Genomic DNA, 20,074 nt, shown 5'->3' with positions numbered 1-20,074 from the left:
AATACATTCACTGCTCTGCTAAGCATTCGAACTACTAACATTTATCCTGGTGTGGAGATTCACATAAAATAGAAGCCCTGGGCAAGACTCCTGATTGCAGTTAGCATACGAAGTCTATATTCTGAACTCGAGCACCTCCACTGTTGTCTCTTATTAGGCAGCAGTTGCATAAACCCCCATGGTGCATAACATCAGATCTCTAGATCTATCCTTCAGACCAAAAGACTACAGATTCCATGGTTTTCATCCCTTGCTCCTGGCTGTTCTTCATGCATTTGTGGGTTGGTAAGTGGTATGCCAGAGTGGCTGTACAGTAAACGAATGAAGTGGTTTTACCTACACATATGCAGGTGTAAAGCACTACGCTCCCTGCAAAACAGATGGAGTGCCTTCACTGCAGAATTGGAGGCCATTGTTCCACTCAGCCAAGTTCAATCTTGTGCTGATGAAACATTGTTAATCGGCAGTGAATACCTGAGTAGTAATCAGGCTATTGATCAGTGCTACCCTGGACACCTATTGGTTGCAACTTTCAAAAATCCCCTTTCTGACCATCCACCGAATTGGACGATGGGTCATTTTTGCCTGTACCGCAGGTCATGTTAAGATCCTAGAGAACGAACTTGCTAATTGGTTGGCCAAGTTGGTTACCAGGGTGCTGACTTGGGAGATGAGGTACCAGAATCAGACCTTTCAGTGACTGGACACCATCAGTCTTTTAAGGTTTGGAACATGGATTGGTGTGCCCCGGTTTCTCTTAATAAACTGAAGCATGAAGGGGACCACAACCATGTGGCAGTCTCCTTTGCCCCCCTCTGCTGTTCTGTCTACTGTGCCAAGTCCACACTTGGCTGACCCACAGCCACACTCTGACATGAGGGTCCACCCCACTGTCAGTGCAGTCCCTGTCTGATGGTGGCCACATCCTACTGGACTAACCTAATTTGGCCATCTTACAGTGATACCTTAAACTTAGTGACTAGCACTAGTGTGGTGCTAGCAGATGAAGCCAAAGTGGTTGATCTGCTTCTGTGGTTTACTGGCGAAAGTGGTTTCTGCTGATGTCTGTGATACAGGGCACACGATCCTTATTCTTACAGCACAACACTCACGGGCTCATTTTTTAACTTCAAAAGGACAGCGCTGATAAAAACATGGCATATGTTTGAGGTTGATGTAACCCAGTGGGCAGCAAGAGGCCTACGTTTCTTAAATATTACATGTGGTGTCATGAGCATGACTGTAAACTGTCACAGTGCCAGTATCCAGGATATCAAGGACCAGTTGAAAGTTGTGAGCTAGCTTAGCACAAGAGGACGCAGTGGCTTTTACACCCTTCCTAACCAAATTGGTGCATGCATCCAGACCAGAGGCGTGTGGTCTCATAATTTGGGCACATGTTGCCAAATTCTTTTTAAATTTGACTAGATTCTGTAGTCACAGCAATATCACATAGCCATTTCAACTGATGTTTAGTTTGCGCAACATGTTTTGTTTTGGTTACTTCCTTTTGTCAGGTAGTGTAGTACAGTGCATTAAGTGACCAGTGCTCCTGGGTTCTGTAATTCAAAGTGCAGTCCTAATGTTAAGCAGTCTTCTGTCATAGAATTTCTTTGAACGTGTTAAATTAAAATGGTTTCTGCCACGTTATAGATACTTCGCATCTGTTTCTTACGATAAATTCCATCTACATACATACTCCTCAATCCACCATACGGTGCATGGTGGAGGGTACCTCATACCACAACTAGCATTTTCTCTTCCTGTTCCACTCCCAAACAGAACGAGGGAAAAATGAGTGCCTATATGCGTCTGTACGAGCCCTAATCTTTCTTATCTTTGTGATCTTTCTGCGAAATGTAAGTGGGCGGCAGTAAAATTGTACTGCAGTCAGCCTCAAATTCTGGTTCTTTAAATTTCCTCAGTAGCGATTCACGAAAAGAACGCCTTCTTTCCTCCAGAGATTCTTATCAGAGTTCCTGAACCACTTCCGTAACACTCGCGTGATCAAACCTACCAGTAACAAATCTAGCAGCTTGCCTCTGAATTGCTTCTATGTCCTCCCTCAATCCGGCCTGATAGGTATCCCAAACGCTCGAGCAGTACTCAAGAATAGGTCGTACTAGTGTTTTATAAGCGGTCGCCTTCTCAGATGAACCACATCTTCCCAAAATTCATCCACCTTTCCCACAACTGCCATTACATGCTTGTCCCACTTCATATTGCTCTGCAATGTTATTCCCAAATATTTAATCGACGTGACTGTGTCAAGCGCTACACTAATGGTGTATTCACATTTTGGGATTCTTTTTCCTATTCATCTGCATTAATTTACATTTATCTATATTTAGAGTTGGCTGCCATTCTTTACACCAATCACAAATCGTGTCGGTCATCTTGTATCCTCCTACAGTCACTCGACGACGACACCTACTCATACACCACACAATCATCAGCAAACAGCCTTACATTGATCTCCACCCTATCCAAAAGATAATTTATGTAGATAGAAAACAGCGGACCTACCACACTTCCCTGGGGCACTCCAGATGATACGCTCACCTTCGATGAACACTCACTGTAGAGGACAACATACTGGGTTCTATTACTTAAGACTTCGCGTCACTCGCATATTTGGGAACCAATCCCATATGCTCGTACCTTAATTAGGAGTCTGCAGTGGGGCACCAAGCCAAGCGCTTTCCGGAAGTCAAGGAATATGGGATCTGTCTGATACCCTTCATCCATGGTTCGCAAGATATCATGTGAAAAAAGGGCAAGTTGTGTTTCGCAGGAGGGATGCTTTCTAAAGCCGTGCTCATGCATGGACAGCAACTTCTGTCTTGAGGAAATTCATTATATTTGAACTGAGAATATGTTCGAGAATCCTGCAACAAACCGATGTTAAGGATATTGGTCTGTAATTTTGAAGATCCGTCCTTCTACCCTTCATATACAGGCATCACCTGCACTTTTTTCCAGTCACTCGGGACTTTACGTTGGGCAAGAGATTCATGATAAATGCAAGCTAAGCAACGAGCCAATGCAGTAGAGTACTCTCTGTAAAACCGAATTGGAATCCCATCAGGCCCTGGCGATTTATTTATTTTCAACCCATTCAGCTGCTTCACAACCCCCAGGGATGTCTATCACTATGTCCTCCATACGGGAGTTTGTACGAGACTCAAATGATGGTATGTTTGTACGATCCTACTGCGTGAAAGATTTCTCAAATGCTAAACTTAAAATTTCAGCTTTTGACTTGCTGTCTTCCGTTGCCAGGTCAGACTATTGCTAACATATGGATACAAGCATTATGAATTATGTAGTCCTTTTTAGCCATACCATGTTAAACACCAGCACATTCTAATGAGGACACTCCATACATAATATTTTTAGTCTTTGCCTCAAATCTTTGTCCATATTATTACAGAAAACTATACTTTCAAAATGCCTCTTTTGCTATTGATTTTTACTTTTCTACTACTTTTTCAGTCATTCTGTTGTGCTTAAGTATTTACAGCTATATACAACTTCTCTCTCCATTCAGCAGTATCTTCATGCTTTTATTTCTCTTTAGTGCCATTATTTTCTCGTTTGAGCAGATTTTCATTCCAGATATTTTACTTCAGCTTCCACAGTATCCACTGTATCCTGTAATTCTTTCTAACATTACCACAAAGACCATGTCTGCAAACCTCGAACACAATGTCATTCTCCCACTTCTTTTCCTCTATGTGGGGGCCGGCCAGCAGTCTTGTCTTACATTTTCCTGGTTGTGTTCATATGGACACTATCTTCTGATTTTTCACTGATGCTTTCTAAAGTAAATGAGTTTATAAATTGACTGGTTTTCCAGTAAATTCTTTCTCCTCATAATAGCAACTTCCATAAGCTACACTCTAAAATGCCTTTTACATGTTTATAATACATATGTCTCCTACCTTTTCAATAAACCTCTCCCAAAATTAGTTGTATTGTGTTTGTATTGTCTAAAACCAAACTGTTATTCAGCAAAAGTCATCATTACATTTCCCAATCATTTATTAACAATTCTTAACATAACTTTAGCTTCATGTGAGGCTCGTTGTCAGTGGTCACAGCATTTTGTGGTTCCTTTTTCTTCAATTTTTGAAATTACATCTGTTTCCAATGTGTCCTCTGACCATTAACAAATGTTTTAATAAATAACATCAATATTTCTTACTCACTGCGGGTCCGGGGGTAAGAATAAGCCTGAGGTATTCCTGCCTGTCATAAGAGACAACTAAAAGGAGTCTCAAAAGTTGTGGCCTTTATGTGATGATCCCCTGTAGGGTTCGACCTCAATTTTCCAACATTTTCCCAAAGCGAGCCAACTGCAGAAGTGTGCCTTACATAGTCTTCCTGGATGTGTTTCGCACTATGCAGTGTCGTTCTCTGCATAGACGACGACTGGCCATGGACTTCTTTGCACTTGATATTCGGCACAGTAGCCAGTCTGTTGGGGTGAGGCCACAAAGTACCCTGTTGGTTGTAGCCCCTGACCACACAGGGATCTATCTGCTGATGACTGCACCATTAACTCCCCACGTATCCCAAGAAGTAGATGCCCATCCCCCTGGGGCATCGGGACTCCCTGCTATGGGCCCTGTACTGCAGCTGGGTGGTGCTCGTGGAGAGGGCCCCTGGTGGGAGTGGGTGTCATCAGGATGGATGACACGCAATGAAGTGTCAATCATCTCTTGCTGCTGCTGCTGCTACTGCTGGTGGTGAAACACCAGAAGTCTTTAAGCAATCACAAGCTCAATTCAACGCACAGAAGTACGACCCCAAATTATTCCCCTCTCTGGCCACACCATGGGAGGAACATCAGGCTAAGGATGGCAGCGGATTTTACTTGCCCGGTACCTTGTATGGTAGAGAGGAGATGGGGAATCCTTCATGACAATGAAGGTTCCGTTTTTGTTGAACATTTAGAGGACAAGTTTGGGGAGATAGAGGGTTTGTCCAAAATGAGATCTGGGTCAGTGTTTATCAAAACAGCACCCTCTGCCCAGCCACAGATGTTACTCACTTGTGATAAGCTGGGGGTGTTTCTGTAACAATCACGACCCATAAGAGCTTAAATATGGTCCAGAGAATCACATTTCACAAAGGCCTTCTTTTGCAATTTGACGATCAGCTGCGTGCCAATTTAGAGCAGCGAGGTATAAAATTCGTCCAGCGTGTCCACTGGGATCCAAAGGACAATCAGGTTGCCACTGGTGCCTTCATCTTGGCCTTCGAGGGTGAAACCTTGCCTGAGAAGGTCAAGGTGATGGTCTACTGCTGGTGATGTAAAGCCCTATATCCCTCCACCAATGCATTGCTTTAAGTGCTCCTTGGATTGATTGACCTACACTGAGGCTAAGAGAAAATTTGAATGCTTCCATTCTGTAGGTATGGCACTGCTACAACAGTTCTAGCACAGTCAGTTTTGCTAGCCCCAGTCAGCTCTGAGCTGGAAGACTACACCTGCCCCCTTGATGGTGGGGGTATTTCCCTCCCTGTTGCTCCTGCACCACCTACTTTTCTGGAGCAACACCCCCCCCCCCCCCCCCAACCATCTGGCCATCTGGGATGTCTGTCGCCACTTCTAAGCCAGAGAAGTGGCTGAAGAGCTCAAAAGCAGCTGGTCATAAGGGGTTCATGCTCATCCTAAGTCCCAGAGACTGAATCACTGAGGTCTACCCAGTCAGGGAAATGTAAAGATCAGGGGGGAGAGATCCAAAAAGGTCCCTAAGACCAAGGGAAATAGGGTGGCACCCACACCACCACTGTTTGTCCTAAACTATCTGTAGTGACACTGTGTCCCTTCAAACCCCTCTTGAAGCTGTGGCTGTCAGAATAAGGATGACACAGGAAATAACTGTCTGCAATGTATATCTTCCTCCACATGATGCAGTATCCATGAATGTATTAACTGCACTGATTAATCAACTCTCTAAACCTTTACTAGTTTTTGGAGATGTTAATGCCCATAACCCCTTGTGGGGTGGCACCTAGCTTAAGGGCAGAGGCAGAGGTGTTGAAACTTCACGGTCTCAGTTCAACCTCTGCCTCTTAAATACGGAGGCTGCCACACATTTCATTGTGGCTCGTGGTAGTTAATCAGCCATTGATTTATCAATTTGCAGCCCAGGACTTCTTCCATCTATCCACTGACGACCTATGTGGTTGTGATGACTTCCCCATCTTGCTGTAACTGCCCCGGCGTCAGGCCTCTGGACGCCTACCCAGATAGGCTTTAAACAAGGTGGACTGGGGAAACTTTAACATCGATGTGATGGTCGAGCAGGTGAAGACAATAATTCTTTCTGTGGCAGAAAACGCGATCCCTCGCTCTTCAGGGTGCCCCTGGTGTAAGACAGTCCCTTGGTGGTCGCCGGAAGTTGCTGATGCAATTAAGGAGTGTTGGTGAGCTCTACAGCGGCACCCTTCTCTGGAACACCTCATAGCCTTTCAATGTCTCCATGCCCACATTAGCCATCATATCAAACGATGGAAGCAGGCGTGTTGGCAGACATACGTCTCCACCGTTGGGAGACATACGTCTGGGCAATGATCAAATGTATTTTTGGGTGCCAGACCCCAACAGGTGTTCCCGGTTTTAGCATTAATTAGGTGTTATCTACTACCGATGCAAACAGGATTGCAGAGCGCTTTGCTGGACCCTCTGCTTCGGTGAAAGACCCCCAGCCCTTTGCACTTTCAAACAGTGGGTTGAAAGTTCTCTCATTCACTACAAGCCACAGTGAACGCCCTATTTACAGAGTGGGAGCTCCTCATTGCCCTTGCACATTGCCCAGACACAGCTCCTGGGCCTGATGGCATCCACAGCCAGATGATTAAACATATCTCATCTGACTATAAGCGACGTCTTCGTCATCTACAACCGGATCTGGTGTGATGGAGTCTTTCCATTGAAATGGTGGGAGAGCACCATCATTCCAGTGCTCAAACCCTGTAAAAACCCGCTTGATGTGGATAGCTATCGGCCTGTCAGCCTCACCAACGTTTCTTGTAAGCTGTTGGACCGTATGGTATGTCGGCAGTTGGGTTGGGTCCTACTGGCTCCATCTCGGGGTGGCTTCTGCCAGGGTTGCTTTACCACTGATAATGTTGTCCATTGAGTCTGCCATCCGAACAGCCTTTTCCAGATGCCAACACCTGGTTGCAGTCTCTTTTGACTTACGTAAAGCATACAACCGACCTGGCGACATAATATCCTGGCCACATTGTATGAGTGGAGTCCCCGGGGCGTGTTTTGATTTTTATCCAAAACTTCCTTCGCTCCGTACTTTCCATGTTCAAGTTGATGCCTCCCATAGTTTCCATCCATATCAAAGAGAAGGGAGTCCCACTGGGTTCCCCTGGGCTCTGTATAGTGTCTCTATTTTTAGTGGCAATTAACGGTCTAGCAGCAGCTGTCGGGCCCTCTGTCTCGCCTTGTCTGTATGCAGACGACTTCTGCATTTCGTACTACTGCTTCAGTTCTGGTGCTGCTGAGCGTCGCCTACAGGGGGCCATCCACATGACGGTCATGGCTTCCAGTTTTCCACCATGAAGACATTTCAGGCATTTCTGTCGGCATCATACCATTCTTCCGGAACCAGCACTTTACCTTAATGACGATCCATTCACTGTGGTGAAGACATATAGATTCCTAGGTCTGGTTTTTGATGCTCATTTGATTTGGCTTCCTCATCTTCGTCAGCTTAAATGGAAGTGTTGGCAGCACCTCAATGACCTCCGTTGCCTGAGCAACACAAACTGGGGTGGAGATTTCTCCACATTGCTGCAGCTCTACAGAGCCCTTGTGCAATCCTGCCTTGACTATGGGAGTGCGATTTATGGTTCAGCAGTATCCTCAGCATTGCGTTTGCTTGACCCATTGCACCATTGTGGAGTTAAACTAGTGACAGGAGGTTTTAGGGATAGTCTGGTGGCAAGCATAGTGGTGGAGGCTGGAGTCCTTCCATTGAATATCAGACGGGTACAACTGCTCGCCCGTTAAGTTGCACACATTCATAGCTCTTCTGAACATCCTAATTATAGTCTTCTTTTTCCCAACCACAGCGGTTCACCTCCTGCATAGGTGGCCCAAGTCGGGGCTAACGATTGCGGTTCGTGTGCTGCGATCGCTTCTGTCTGAACTGGAGTCCTCCCCATCACCACACCTTTCCTCGAGGTCCTGCAGCTGTAAGCTGATGCTTCGCCTGGACCTTTGGCGTGCCCGTAAGGACTCCGTTAACCCTGAGTCTGTCACTTCCTCTCTATTCTTGAAGTGTTCTGTGGCTCTGAAGTGGTTTACACAGACAGCTTGCTGGCTGATGGTAATGTTGGCTTTGCCTTTATCTACAGAGGCCATATTGAACAGCATTTCTTGCCCAGTGGCTGCAGTGTATTCACTGCAGAGCTGATGGCCATATCTCGTGCACTTCAGTATATCCGTTCGTGCCCCAAGAAATTGTTTCTTCTGTGTAATGACTCGTTGGGCAGCCTACAAGCTATCGACCAGTGCTACCTCGCCATCCTTTAGTTGCATCCATCCAGGAGTCTATCTATGCCCTGGACCAGTCCTGTTGGTCAGGGGTTTGTGTGGACCCCAGGACACGTCAGCATCACAGGCAACGAACTTGCAAACAGGCTGGCCAAAAAGGGTGGGCGAAAACTGCTTCTGGAGATTGGCATCTCTGAACCTGATCTGCATTCTGACTTACGCCACAGGGAGACGGAATGCCATATTACGCTCAACAAACTCTGTGTCATTAAGGAGACTACGGACATGTGGAAGTCGTCCATGCGGTCCTCTCGCAAGGAATCAGTTGTCTTCAGCTGGCTCTGCATTGGCCACACCTGGGCGAACCATGGTTACCTCTTGTGCCGTGAAGATCCGCCTCATGTTGGTGTGGCGGCCGCTTGACAGTGACCCGTATTGTGGTGCACTGTCCCAACTTTGACTGCCCAGCGACGAAATCTTGGGTTACTGGACTCGTTGCCGCTGATTTTATATGAATGTCTCATTGGCTGATTTAGTTTCGTTTTTTATTCGTGAGGGTGGGTTTTATCATGTTTTAGCCCATGTCCTTTGTCCCTCTGTCATCCTCACTAGTGCTTTTAGTGTTGAGGTTTTAATTGTTGCAGAGTGGCTGACATTTCCTTGTTGTTCTCGTGGCTGGCCAGCCACTGTAATCTTTCTTGTTTTACTCTCTTCTGTTTCTAGTGTCTGTTGTTTTCTTGTCCTCTTCTGTTCCTTTTAGTGTTTGTTGCCTTTCCTTTCTTTCTGTTTTGAGTTGCATGTCTTGTCTTTTTTTATTCTCAGGTTTGTGGCATTTTTCATTAGGAACAAGGGACTGATGACCTCATAGTTTAGTCCCTTCTCCCCTTTTTTAAACCAACAAATATTTCTTATTCCATTATGTTCGGTGGTCCTTGATCGTATGTACTGTCAAGGGATTACAGTTAGTTGTTGGTTTGTGGTCTTTCATAGCTGTTTAATTTATTCTCAAGAGATGGAAAGACTTTATTGTGAAATTTCATTGGTTTTACCTTTATTGGGAATTTTCATTGCAACAGTTAGTCTATTTCGATCCCATGTTCTCCTCTTTACTTTGTGCAATAAACCATATCTTCTCGTCCTCTCATTCTTAAACTGTTGCACTACTCTTTTGGCCATTAATAATACTGATCTAAAATTTCTAGGATGCCAAGCTTCAAGAAAAAAGTTTGAAAACTGGAAAACAAATAACCCAGTCTCAAAGAGTACCTTTTGAAATTCCTGAAGACAAATTAGATGAAGACATTGAAGTTCGTAAAGTACATGCAGTGAAGCAGAATAAGGTATCGCCAAGCACAAAGGATTTACAAAGAGTGCCATTGAAGGAACTACCTGTACCAATATTTGAAGATGCGCCCCAAGATAAGAACTCAATAGTGAGTGAACAGTTCATAGAGGAAACAGCTCTTGTAATTAATGGTTACACAGATGATGTATACAAATACTTAAGAGAAATAGAGGTAAGCAGTTAGAAATTTTTATTTTTTTATTTGATTTTTTTTTTGTAACAAATGTTCTACATCCACTGATGTCATTTTTGTTGAAATTTGCAGGAAAGACATCGTCCTCGTGCAGGTTATATGAAAAAGCAGCCAGATATAACATATTCCATGCGGTGTATCTTAGTTGACTGGCTTGTTGAAGTTGCTGAAGAGTACAAATTGCAAACAGAAACCCTGTACCTTGCAGTCTCCTTCATAGATCGTTTCTTGAGCTACATGTCTGTTGTAAGAGCTAAGTTACAACTAGTTGGAACTGCTGCCATGTTCATTGCTGCGTGAGTAATTCGGAACATTATAAGTATAGCATTAACAGTGTTATTTACAGTGCCAATTTTGTTGGTGACCAGCATGTTGAGTGTTCATGAAATAGTCGAAGCTATCAATTTTTTCGAATGACAGGCATTTAGGGGAAGGGTCCTTCAGAACTTTACAGGGTGCTGTCACCTGATTCTCTTTCAAACCTGTAAGAAAGTAAAACATCCCCCGGTTAGAGATTACCTCACCAAAATTTGGTTATGTAATATCTTCAATATCAATGTATTTTATGAAACTATAAAAGTCTTAAGTGACTAAAATATAAAAAAATTTGTGCTCTTAATAAATGCAAACTTCAGGAAGTTCATGCAATATTAAAACATCTAGTCATTCACTAGAATCTGGCTGTAAATTTTAAAATTCTTTTCTTCAAAGCAATCAAATATGAACATGTATGGGACTGAAAAGTAATAATAGACAAATAATTGGCACTCACTTACCTGTTACAGTGTTCTTAAGACTAAAGTTAATGCACAAAAAACTTTAGGCATTCTTTGTAATATTGATACAAATTTATCACCAAAAATTAGTGCAATTGCACACTTGTGTTTATCTGAAAACTGTAGTTAAATTGATCTAGCTCTTGGTAATCTTTCTAGCACAAGATTGAATTTCTTCTTCACTCTAATACTACATTTAAATAAATTTCTGTCCAACATGGCAGTATGAACATATGGTGCTATAATTCAGAATGTATTGAAATTGTCAACTTATTATAAAGGATTGAACACCTCAAGCTTTACAGTTCATACATTAATAAAACTTAAAGGTAATGTGTTGAAATGGTAATCACCTTTTGTCTTGAAGGAGCAATACTAAACATACATTTAGTCTTTCCTAATGTCTAATGTTGCAGGAAATGATGTAAAGTATATTGCAGTCTTAATGTCATTACGCGCAAGAAATTGGCCTGAAAGGGAGACAGTTAATTTATTGGCAACAATTATTCCGATTAACTGAAACAGCCCTTATCTTATGATCAAGATTCACATTGCAAAAATTAATACTTTTCTGGTGTAGACGGTTCTATGAAATTGAGGGCAAACTGTGGGATGTTTACAACTTGTTGCCATGATAGTTCAGTGCAGTCTTCAGACCAACTTCGTGTGAATACTGACGAAGATCCATTAATCTCCTATATTTGAGCCCTTGCTAGAACATGCACAGTGTAAAGTGTTGCACATGTGCTGCACTACACTGCGCAGCATGGCCTTCTGCGTAAAAGACCTCTTAGATAACAAATAGGTTTGTCTTAACTCGTTAGCCAGTTGCTCTGAGACTTTACTGAGTGAGTGAAGACAGTAGATTTGATATTGATGAGGTAAGCTTTCACCAGAGGATTTGTCATGATGCACAAACATGCATTAGAGTATGTGCTCAGTGTATGTGCAACACAGAGTACACCATTCATGTGCTGGTAGGGTATTATATACTAGATCTCAGTGCATTTTCCTCAGCATTTACCTGAATGTGGCCATAAGGCAATATGCCAAAATATTGTGGCAGCAAATTCCAGACATCCTGCAGTCTGCCTGAAATTTCATGGAGTAATGATTCAGCCTTATGAACTCTTAAGGGTTGTTGATAAATATACTCTATTGTCTTTGTTGCAGAAAATATGAAGAAATATATCCTCCTGATGTGAAAGAATTTGTGTACATAACAGATGACACTTATACGAAGAAACAGGTTCTTCGTATGGAGCATCTTATTCTGAAAGTACTTTCATTTGATCTATCTGTTCCTACAGTATTAACTTTCCTGACAACATTCTTCTCTGTTGACAAAGTTTCAGACACAGTTCTCTATTTAGCAATGGTGAGTACATAAGATTTTTATTCCAACATAGTAATGCAGAGAGCAAATTTCCTTATGGATGGAGAAAGGCTTGTAAATACGAGTGGTGTCATAACAGTAAACTGACTTCGTTTAATATCTGCCTTGTCCTCTGTTTTGAAAGCAAGTGAAAACTACGGTTAAGTTTCCACAAGTACTAAAAATTTCCCATTGTCAGGGCTAAATTTAGACTAAAATTGAAAGAAAGCAGAGAATGTCTACAGGTATAGTTTATTTGGCTCAGACATAAGTCTTATGTTGAGTATAAGTAATGAGTAAAAGTAACAGCTCAAGTGTTCTACAGATTATATGCAATGAAAATGAAATTAATTTTTCATACTAATTAGGTCTGACAATGTGTGAAGTTACTCCTCGCATAATTTTATAATACATATTCACACTCAAAGAAGTCCTATCAACCTGTGTGGAAGGAGATGATAAATAGGAAATTTTAAAAATTAAAGAAATGTGATTTAGTAAAAAAATACGGTACATAGTGGAAAACCCAGGTAATTATTGTAACTGTGTGTGTGTGTGTGTGTGTGTGTGTGTGTGTGTGTGTGTGTGTGTGTGTGTGTGTGCGTGCTTTAATTTTTCAGTTAGATTATTGAAACTGTTTGGGACTAATTTATTAAATAGACTTAGAGTGTACTGATGTTCCAATCTGCCATAATTAGTGGTATTTTAATAGTTGGTGCTGAAGAAAGTTTTTTGCTGTTGTTGATATTTAGTATAAATTTAGGGAAAAATTGTGAATAAATAACTGAAGTAATACAGACATTGCTGGAACAGTAGTTTTTGTTATGAATGTTTAAAGTTTAAAATTAAGCTGTAATGTACAAATCTATCAAAATTAACTTCTAACAATATTAGGAAAAGGGTAAATTGCAACACATTGTAAAGATGACCTCCCCATTTATATCCCCTCACCCTCTGCCAAAGCAACCATCCATTTTCCCTCCTACCTGCTCCTTCTTTTCCACTCCACAAGTCTCCCCCTGGGACTTCCTGCCCCCCACAGCTTCCCAATGCTGTACCTGTTGGCAGTCTTGTCATGCCTCTTTCTAGTCCCAGCTGATAATACCCCACCCCCACCTGCACCCTGCTATCCATCCCTCTTCCCCGACCCACTCCTCGAATCTGACAGTTGCATTCTGGCCGGAGATGGTGCGTGCGTGTGCGTGTACGCGTATGCGTGTGCTTCCTTTTCTGAGGAAGATTTTGGCCAATAGCTAAATGTGTAACTCAACATGGCATCTTTATGATGGTGAGTAGCAATCTATCCTTTGGCTAACACTGTTGATATTCCAAGCTAGAGTTTCCATTGTTTAAAACTTCCAGCACAGTCTTTTGAAACTTGTCTCTTACTCAAAAGTGGCAAGTGCAGGTCTTATTTATTTGTTCTGTACTTTGCAGTACCTGAGTGAATTAACTTTAGTGGAAGGTGATCCTTATCTCCAGTATTTACCATCTGTGAGGGCAGGAGCAGCAATTGCATTAGCTAGACATACGCTAGAGCAGGCAGTCTGGCCTCAAGAACTTGAAACTTTCTCTGGTTACTCACTGGCAGATCTGAAACCTTGTATTGAATGTTTGCAAAAAACATTTGGGGAGTCTGCAACACATCCTCAACAAGCAATAAGAGAGAAATATAAATCTCACAGGTAAGTAAAGAATCCACGAACTGACACACTCAAATTAAAGAAATTTAGTGGCTGACCACGGCAGTGTTGCCAAATAGTCGTTTAATAAAAGCAGTTAAGTCACCAAATGATTGCTTTTTGAAAATTAACAGCAGTTCAAATATTTGGAAATTCTCAAAAGAATTTAAACCTGTAGTTGCACAAGCATGTGTACTAAAGTGTCTCTACATTAAGTTTTCTGCAGTTTTGTATTAAATAAAATATAAAGTATTATAGAAATCTCCATTTTTAATTTTGGTTGTAAGTACTCTATAAATACTAAGAGGGCAGATCAGAAAGTAGCATGAAAGGTTCTAGACTGCTATTAAAGCTGAAATTTTGAAATTTCACAATGATATAGTTAGAAGGTATTTAGTTTCCATGTGTAGCTGTAGTGAGAGGCCTGTACTACAAAACATGGCATGCATGTTACTGTCAATGTGTGATGTGTGATTAGATACTTGTGGGGCCAAAGGACACAGAAATTCACAGGGGTGTGTGTGGGGAAAACTGTGGTGCCTGTAACAATATCTGTAGGTGGTGTGCATTCTTCAAGCGACCATGTGAACTTTAGTGATTAGCCACTCTGGGCAGCTAATAACAGTTGCAACCCAAACAGAATGTTGGAGTCATTGAGGCAGAAATTTTGAACAACCGGCATGTCAAAGTGTGAACCTTATTGCAGCAGCTCAACATTTCCTATGGTGCTATGTAAAATACTGTTTGTGGTATGTTGAAATTTTGTAAAGTTAGCACTTGCTGGTGTACCTAAGGACCTGACAACCACAAGGGACAGCAAATGAAAAGCTAGAATCACTTAGCACCTTAATGCCCCAGAACGGCACAATTTTCTGAAAGAAATAAGAAATTTTGACTGGTGATGTGTTCACACACCCTACACGAAGTAGGCATGTATGGAGTGGAAACCTGCTGGTTCCCAATAGAAAAAATTTCAAAGTGGCTTAATCTGCTAGAAAGTGTTGTGACAGTGTTCAGAGATATGTGTAGTGTTATTGGTGGACTTTGCTGAACACAGGACCACTGTTAATGCTGCAGCCTATATTAAAAATTTGGTTAACTAGCATCATGCCATTCATGAGAAACACCACAGCATTGATGCTGACAATGACCATGTTTACCCCCAAGTTGAGGCTCCTCTTTGTAAGAAAATTGCCAAATTTGGTGGGAGGTGCACACTTATGCATCTGTTGCAAAGCATTGTCTGGTCAGGAGTTTCTTCATGCAACCAAACAGGTCAAAGTCCCGTATAGCTTTTACTTGATGGAAATAGGCTGCCAAGTCTAGAGTTGGGATAAGTTACAGGTTTGTGGCAGGTGCTGTTTTTCAATGACTATCTCCTAATGACAGGTACTGTGCCACAGCTTCAGACTAGATTTTGTGAGCAAGGTTCATTTTCTTGAAGTGAGAAGAATTCAGAATAAAGATAAAAATGGTGGTTTGTGCTTAGCTTGAAACAAATTTTAAAGTGCTAACCACACTTCTCCATGTAGACCTATGGTGATTAATGTTGTGGCCTCAATGTGAGAAAATGCACAGATTTCTTAAAAGGAGACCAATGTCTCTAAGATTACGCCATTAAAAATGAAAATAAATGAAATTTCTTGTGTACAGGGTGTTGATAGAAATCAATGGGGAGAGTTGAAAATGTGCTCCCAGCCAGGATTTGAAGCCAGGATCTCCTGCTTATCCACTCTAACCCCTAAACCAAGGACACAGGAATTTGCACAGCTGTGTGGATTTATCCTAAGCACACCCCTCAGCAGACCCACGTTCTCAACTTAGTCCACACACTACAAAAGTAGTGCTCCCTGCCCAGTAATCTCAATGCTCGTTGCAAGGGCTATTCTTGCACGAGTTAGAGCGTGTGTGTACATTCACACACACAAATTCAGACATGTCCAAAAAAACGGATGCCATACTAATAACATAAATGTGGCTGGTCCCCCCCCCCCCCCCCCCCCCCCCCAGCACAATGTAAATAAGTTTTATGGAAATGACTTTAGTGTTATAAAAACTGTGCTAAATCTTGCTCCAAACCTATTTTATCTTCAGTGATATTTGTCAAATTCATTTTATCTGAGTGTAAGAGCTGTTAGTGAATTGGAGCTATTCTGGTAAAAATGGCAGTTACGTAGTGACCAGCATAATGACACAGAAATAAGCATCAGATTCTGATATATTTAGAAAGATTTACTACAGTGCTAAATTTCTCATATGAAATCTCACTGAGTTCAGAGGCTCACTAGTGTTCTAGTGCTAATTTCACATTACATATTGTAATAGACATATTGGTACCTTATACAGAGATAGAAGGCATGGTTCCTTAAAGAAATCTCACTATATAATGATACCTGCGTCCATTTGTATAACTTAGTCATATTTCCAAATTTGTAATGAAATTCATGTGGACTTAATGCTTGTACTAGAATAATTATTATTAATAGTAAATGTAAAGCAATATTTTGTGCAACTAAGATTGAAATTTCTCAGCTCTTCTGTGTATCTGCAAACTGCTAAAGTAACAACCCAGAATCTGTTAAAGTGGCACTAACTTTTTAAGTGTTGCATAATTTCATAAGAAACAAACTAGAAAATAAAGATAATGTATTGACAGACTTGCTGCAGTTTCTCACTGTGTGAGCTAAAAGGAAAATAAATTAATCCATAGCTACACAAGCCTGGAGTGAATGTGACTGTTAGTGTTTGGTAGGGTTTAGTTAGGACTTGAGAGACTATTGCTGGTAAAGTATTCTTGGAACAGTTGAGAATTCACCAAGAAGCAATGTACAGTGTCATTAACAAATTTTGTAATTGAATTACTTGTCAAGAATTCCCAATAACATTGAAAAATGTTAGTATAAACACAAAATATGCCATACTTCGTCAGAATGTTAAAATGAACTGCAGTAATGGATATTATTATGATCATGTGGCTTACTTTAGTCAAACTGAAAACAGGTAGTGGGAATACTGTTTAGCAAATTTGTATATCAATGGGTATAATAGTTTACTTTGTATGAATAGTGTATTATGCCATTTTGGTCATATTTAGAGATATTTGCAAATGTTAACAAATCACATTGTATTAACCTGAACAGTATATCCACTATACAAATTCCATAGCAGTGATTAGTGTTGACACATTTGATTTGGGAGGACCCGGGTTAGATTCCGAGAACCCCTGATTTTCCCTCTCCTCCAAATTGTAAGTGTGGAAGGGGCTCACTCGGAACATCATGCAGGTGTTGCCTGGATAAAGCAGAACATCAAAATTAAAACTTACCATAGTGGCTTGATAGTCCCACAATCATATTTTGCTATTCCTACTGCCTTCTAGGCAACAGTCTGCCATTCGGAGCAGGCCTAATCTGAGAGTAATGTGGTGGTACATACAGGGTGTTCAACTGGAGGTGATGGAGACATAAAACTATTTAACATTTGGGTGCCCAAGTGACAGTAATAAAATTCAGATTGTCTATTGCAGGAGTTGTGTTGTTGGTATGATTAGTCGTGACTTAGCATTAGACTTTGGTACTAGTGTAGACATGAGATTGAAACACATGTAACTGTGCATGACGGTTAGTGTCAGCATGAGCCTGGGCAAGGTGAGTAGAGCTTCACTCATAAAGCTGTTTCGATAAAGCTGCAATCGTGCTGCTGCTCTTCACGAGTATAGATGCATTATAGAAATATGGGTCTGTATTCTGACAAGTTGCTACTGGGAGAGGACATTGGTTAACTGTGCTACAAACTGGAGTAAATGTTCCCTTGGCTGAGGTTGGTGACCCCATAGTGAGATTTTAAGTAGTGCACAAGATGTCATGACAACTAAAAATTCCATGGTTAACCATTCTTTCGGGCAGTAATAGAATACTCCAGAGCATATCAGGCTGATGCAGATAGCAGTCACATTAAGCAACATTTGTAACCTGGAATGTAAACAGGATATGCAGTTAATAAATGTTACTTTCATGTTTCTTTCAATGCTTGATCTGTTCTGTCTTCCATATTGTCTTAAAAATGTTTCCACAGAGTTTCATTGTCTTAAAATCATGTTTCCATGGTGACCTTGTCAAGTAGAGGAAATTTTAGTTACAACCACATTGCACACTCAGATTTTTCATTGAAACTATTTACAAACGGTGTAATAAAAAATAAAGATAAGTCTTTTACAGGTATCGGTGATAAATTGAAACAAATTTAATTAGCTTCGTACAAGTGGTGCTCTGCCCAGCCCCATATAAGCATTTGTTGCTGAATTGACATATGAAGTTTTTGAAGCATTCTGTAAATTTGAAATGTAGAATCAATTTCAGTACACAGCACAAGAAAATTGCCTGCCAAAAATGTCACAGTTCTTAGTAATTGATGGATAATCATAGAACACAATAAGAAAAAAAACAGTGTTTCAAGGATGTTACTCTATGCTGTTACTGATCATATATAGGAGACAATCTGAGTGGCCCTCTCAGGTTGTTTGCAGAGGCCTCATTTACTGCCTAATAGTCATCAAAAGAACAATCATTTAGACAAGATATCTCTATGGTGTGGGAATTGTTCTTTTGGTATGTATGTGGATAACTTTTGATTATTTAGTCACGCTACATTTCGGTTGCCCAATAAGTCTCACAAATCCAGACTGTTAAGTCAACTAAATTTTTAGGGATTACAATTACAAATAACTTAAATTGCAATACTCACATAGATAATGTTGAGGAAGGCAAACCAAAGAATTCATTGGTAGAACATGTGGAAAATAAAACAGGTGTAATAGACTGCCTACACTACACTATGCTTGCCTGTCCTGTTCTGGAGTATTACTGTGCAGTGTAGGTCCTGCTTCAGATAGGACTGCCGGAGAACTTCAAAAAAGTTCAAAGAGCAGCAGCTTGTTTTCTATTATAGTGAAATACGGGAGAGTGCCACAGATGATGCATAAATTGAAGTGACAACCAAAGGCATATTGCTTTGCAGCAGGATCTCCTCTTGAAATTTCAATCACCATCTTTCTTCTTACAATGCATGACTATTTTGTTGATAGCCGCTATCAGAGCTCGCACAGGATGATTTGAATGAGTTTTTCCCCATGTTGTTAGAGTGAGCGGGTAGAGAAATAACTTGAAAGGGGTTTGACAAACCCTCTGCCAGGCACTTTTGCAATTGCAGAGTAATTGTGTAGATGAAGAGTGCATACTTCACTGCCCCAATTTAGAAAGCAGACTGTAGAAGTTTGCATTTGTCTAAATGCACTAATAAAATAGTTTTTTTTATGTCCGTGTCTTTAAGTTAGTGAATAAAATAGTAGGGAAATTGGTTCTCACTTTTCAGTAAGTTCTCTTTTTCTAATACAAACATAACTGGAAATGTTTTGATCATAAAACACTAGTACTGACACAAAATTGTTTGCTTTGTCTAAAAAAAACCTATAGACAATTTCTTGGAATGTAAATTGCCAGTCTGTATGATCTGATATTTTACCTTTGGTTTTTTTTCAGGTGGCATTGTGTCTCTCTACTTGCACCTAGGGATGCACCCATATGCTGAGTTTTCACAGCTACTGAGGACTTCCTTAAAAGCACGTGAAAATAATAAATGTACAAATACCTGAGGTTAATTTTTAATTCATACAGCTGCCCAGATGAGATCTGTGTTTCACAGTCTGTGATATTTCATATTCATTTATTTACACAATACACTCACATTGTTTTTAGTTGTGTATTTTGACATTTAGAAACCTTTATTGGCTCACTTTTTGTATTCAGCTTTAATGTTTTACAATGATCTGAAGGACTGCTGTCTTTGCTCCTTTTACACAAGGAATATTTATGATGTAAATTTCTGTGTGTGTGTGTGGTTGTGTGTGTGTGGTTGTGTGTGTGTGGTTGTGTGTGTGTGGTTGTGTGTGTGTGTGGTTGTGTGTGTGTGTGGTTGTGTGTGTGTGTGGTTGTGTGTGTGTGTGGTTGTGTGTGTGTGTGTGGTTGTGTGTGTGTGTGGTTGTGTGTGTGTGTGTGGTTGTGTGTGTGTGTGTGTGGTTGTGTGTGTGTGTGTGTGGTTGTGTGTGTGTGTGTGTGGTTGTGTGTGTGTGTGTGTGGTTGTGTGTGTGTGTGTGTGTGTGTGTGTGTGTGGTTGTGTGTGTG

General features: G+C 41.1%; 1 protein-coding gene across 1 annotated transcript in view; it reads left to right on the top strand.

Annotated features, from left to right (window-relative positions):
• Positions 1-19,826, top strand: part of LOC126094729 (cyclin-A2) — a 34,689-nt gene extending 14,863 nt beyond the window's left edge. Inside the window, exons 2-6 of the mRNA XM_049909277.1 lie at positions 9,727-10,041; positions 10,135-10,358; positions 12,012-12,216; positions 13,651-13,898; positions 19,433-19,826. Of these exons, the coding sequence (XP_049765234.1) occupies positions 9,727-10,041; positions 10,135-10,358; positions 12,012-12,216; positions 13,651-13,898; positions 19,433-19,481 (1,041 nt within the window). The 3' untranslated portion in view covers positions 19,482-19,826. The remainder of the gene's footprint in view (positions 1-9,726; positions 10,042-10,134; positions 10,359-12,011; positions 12,217-13,650; positions 13,899-19,432) is intronic.
• Positions 19,827-20,074: the final 248 nt, after the last annotated feature.

Source organism: Schistocerca cancellata, chromosome 8 (genome assembly GCF_023864275.1).
Source record: "Schistocerca cancellata isolate TAMUIC-IGC-003103 chromosome 8, iqSchCanc2.1, whole genome shotgun sequence".
Taxonomy (NCBI): Eukaryota; Metazoa; Arthropoda; class Insecta; order Orthoptera; family Acrididae; genus Schistocerca; species Schistocerca cancellata.
Note: the sequence above shows the minus strand (reverse complement) of the source record. Positions and strands in the feature narration are given on the sequence as shown.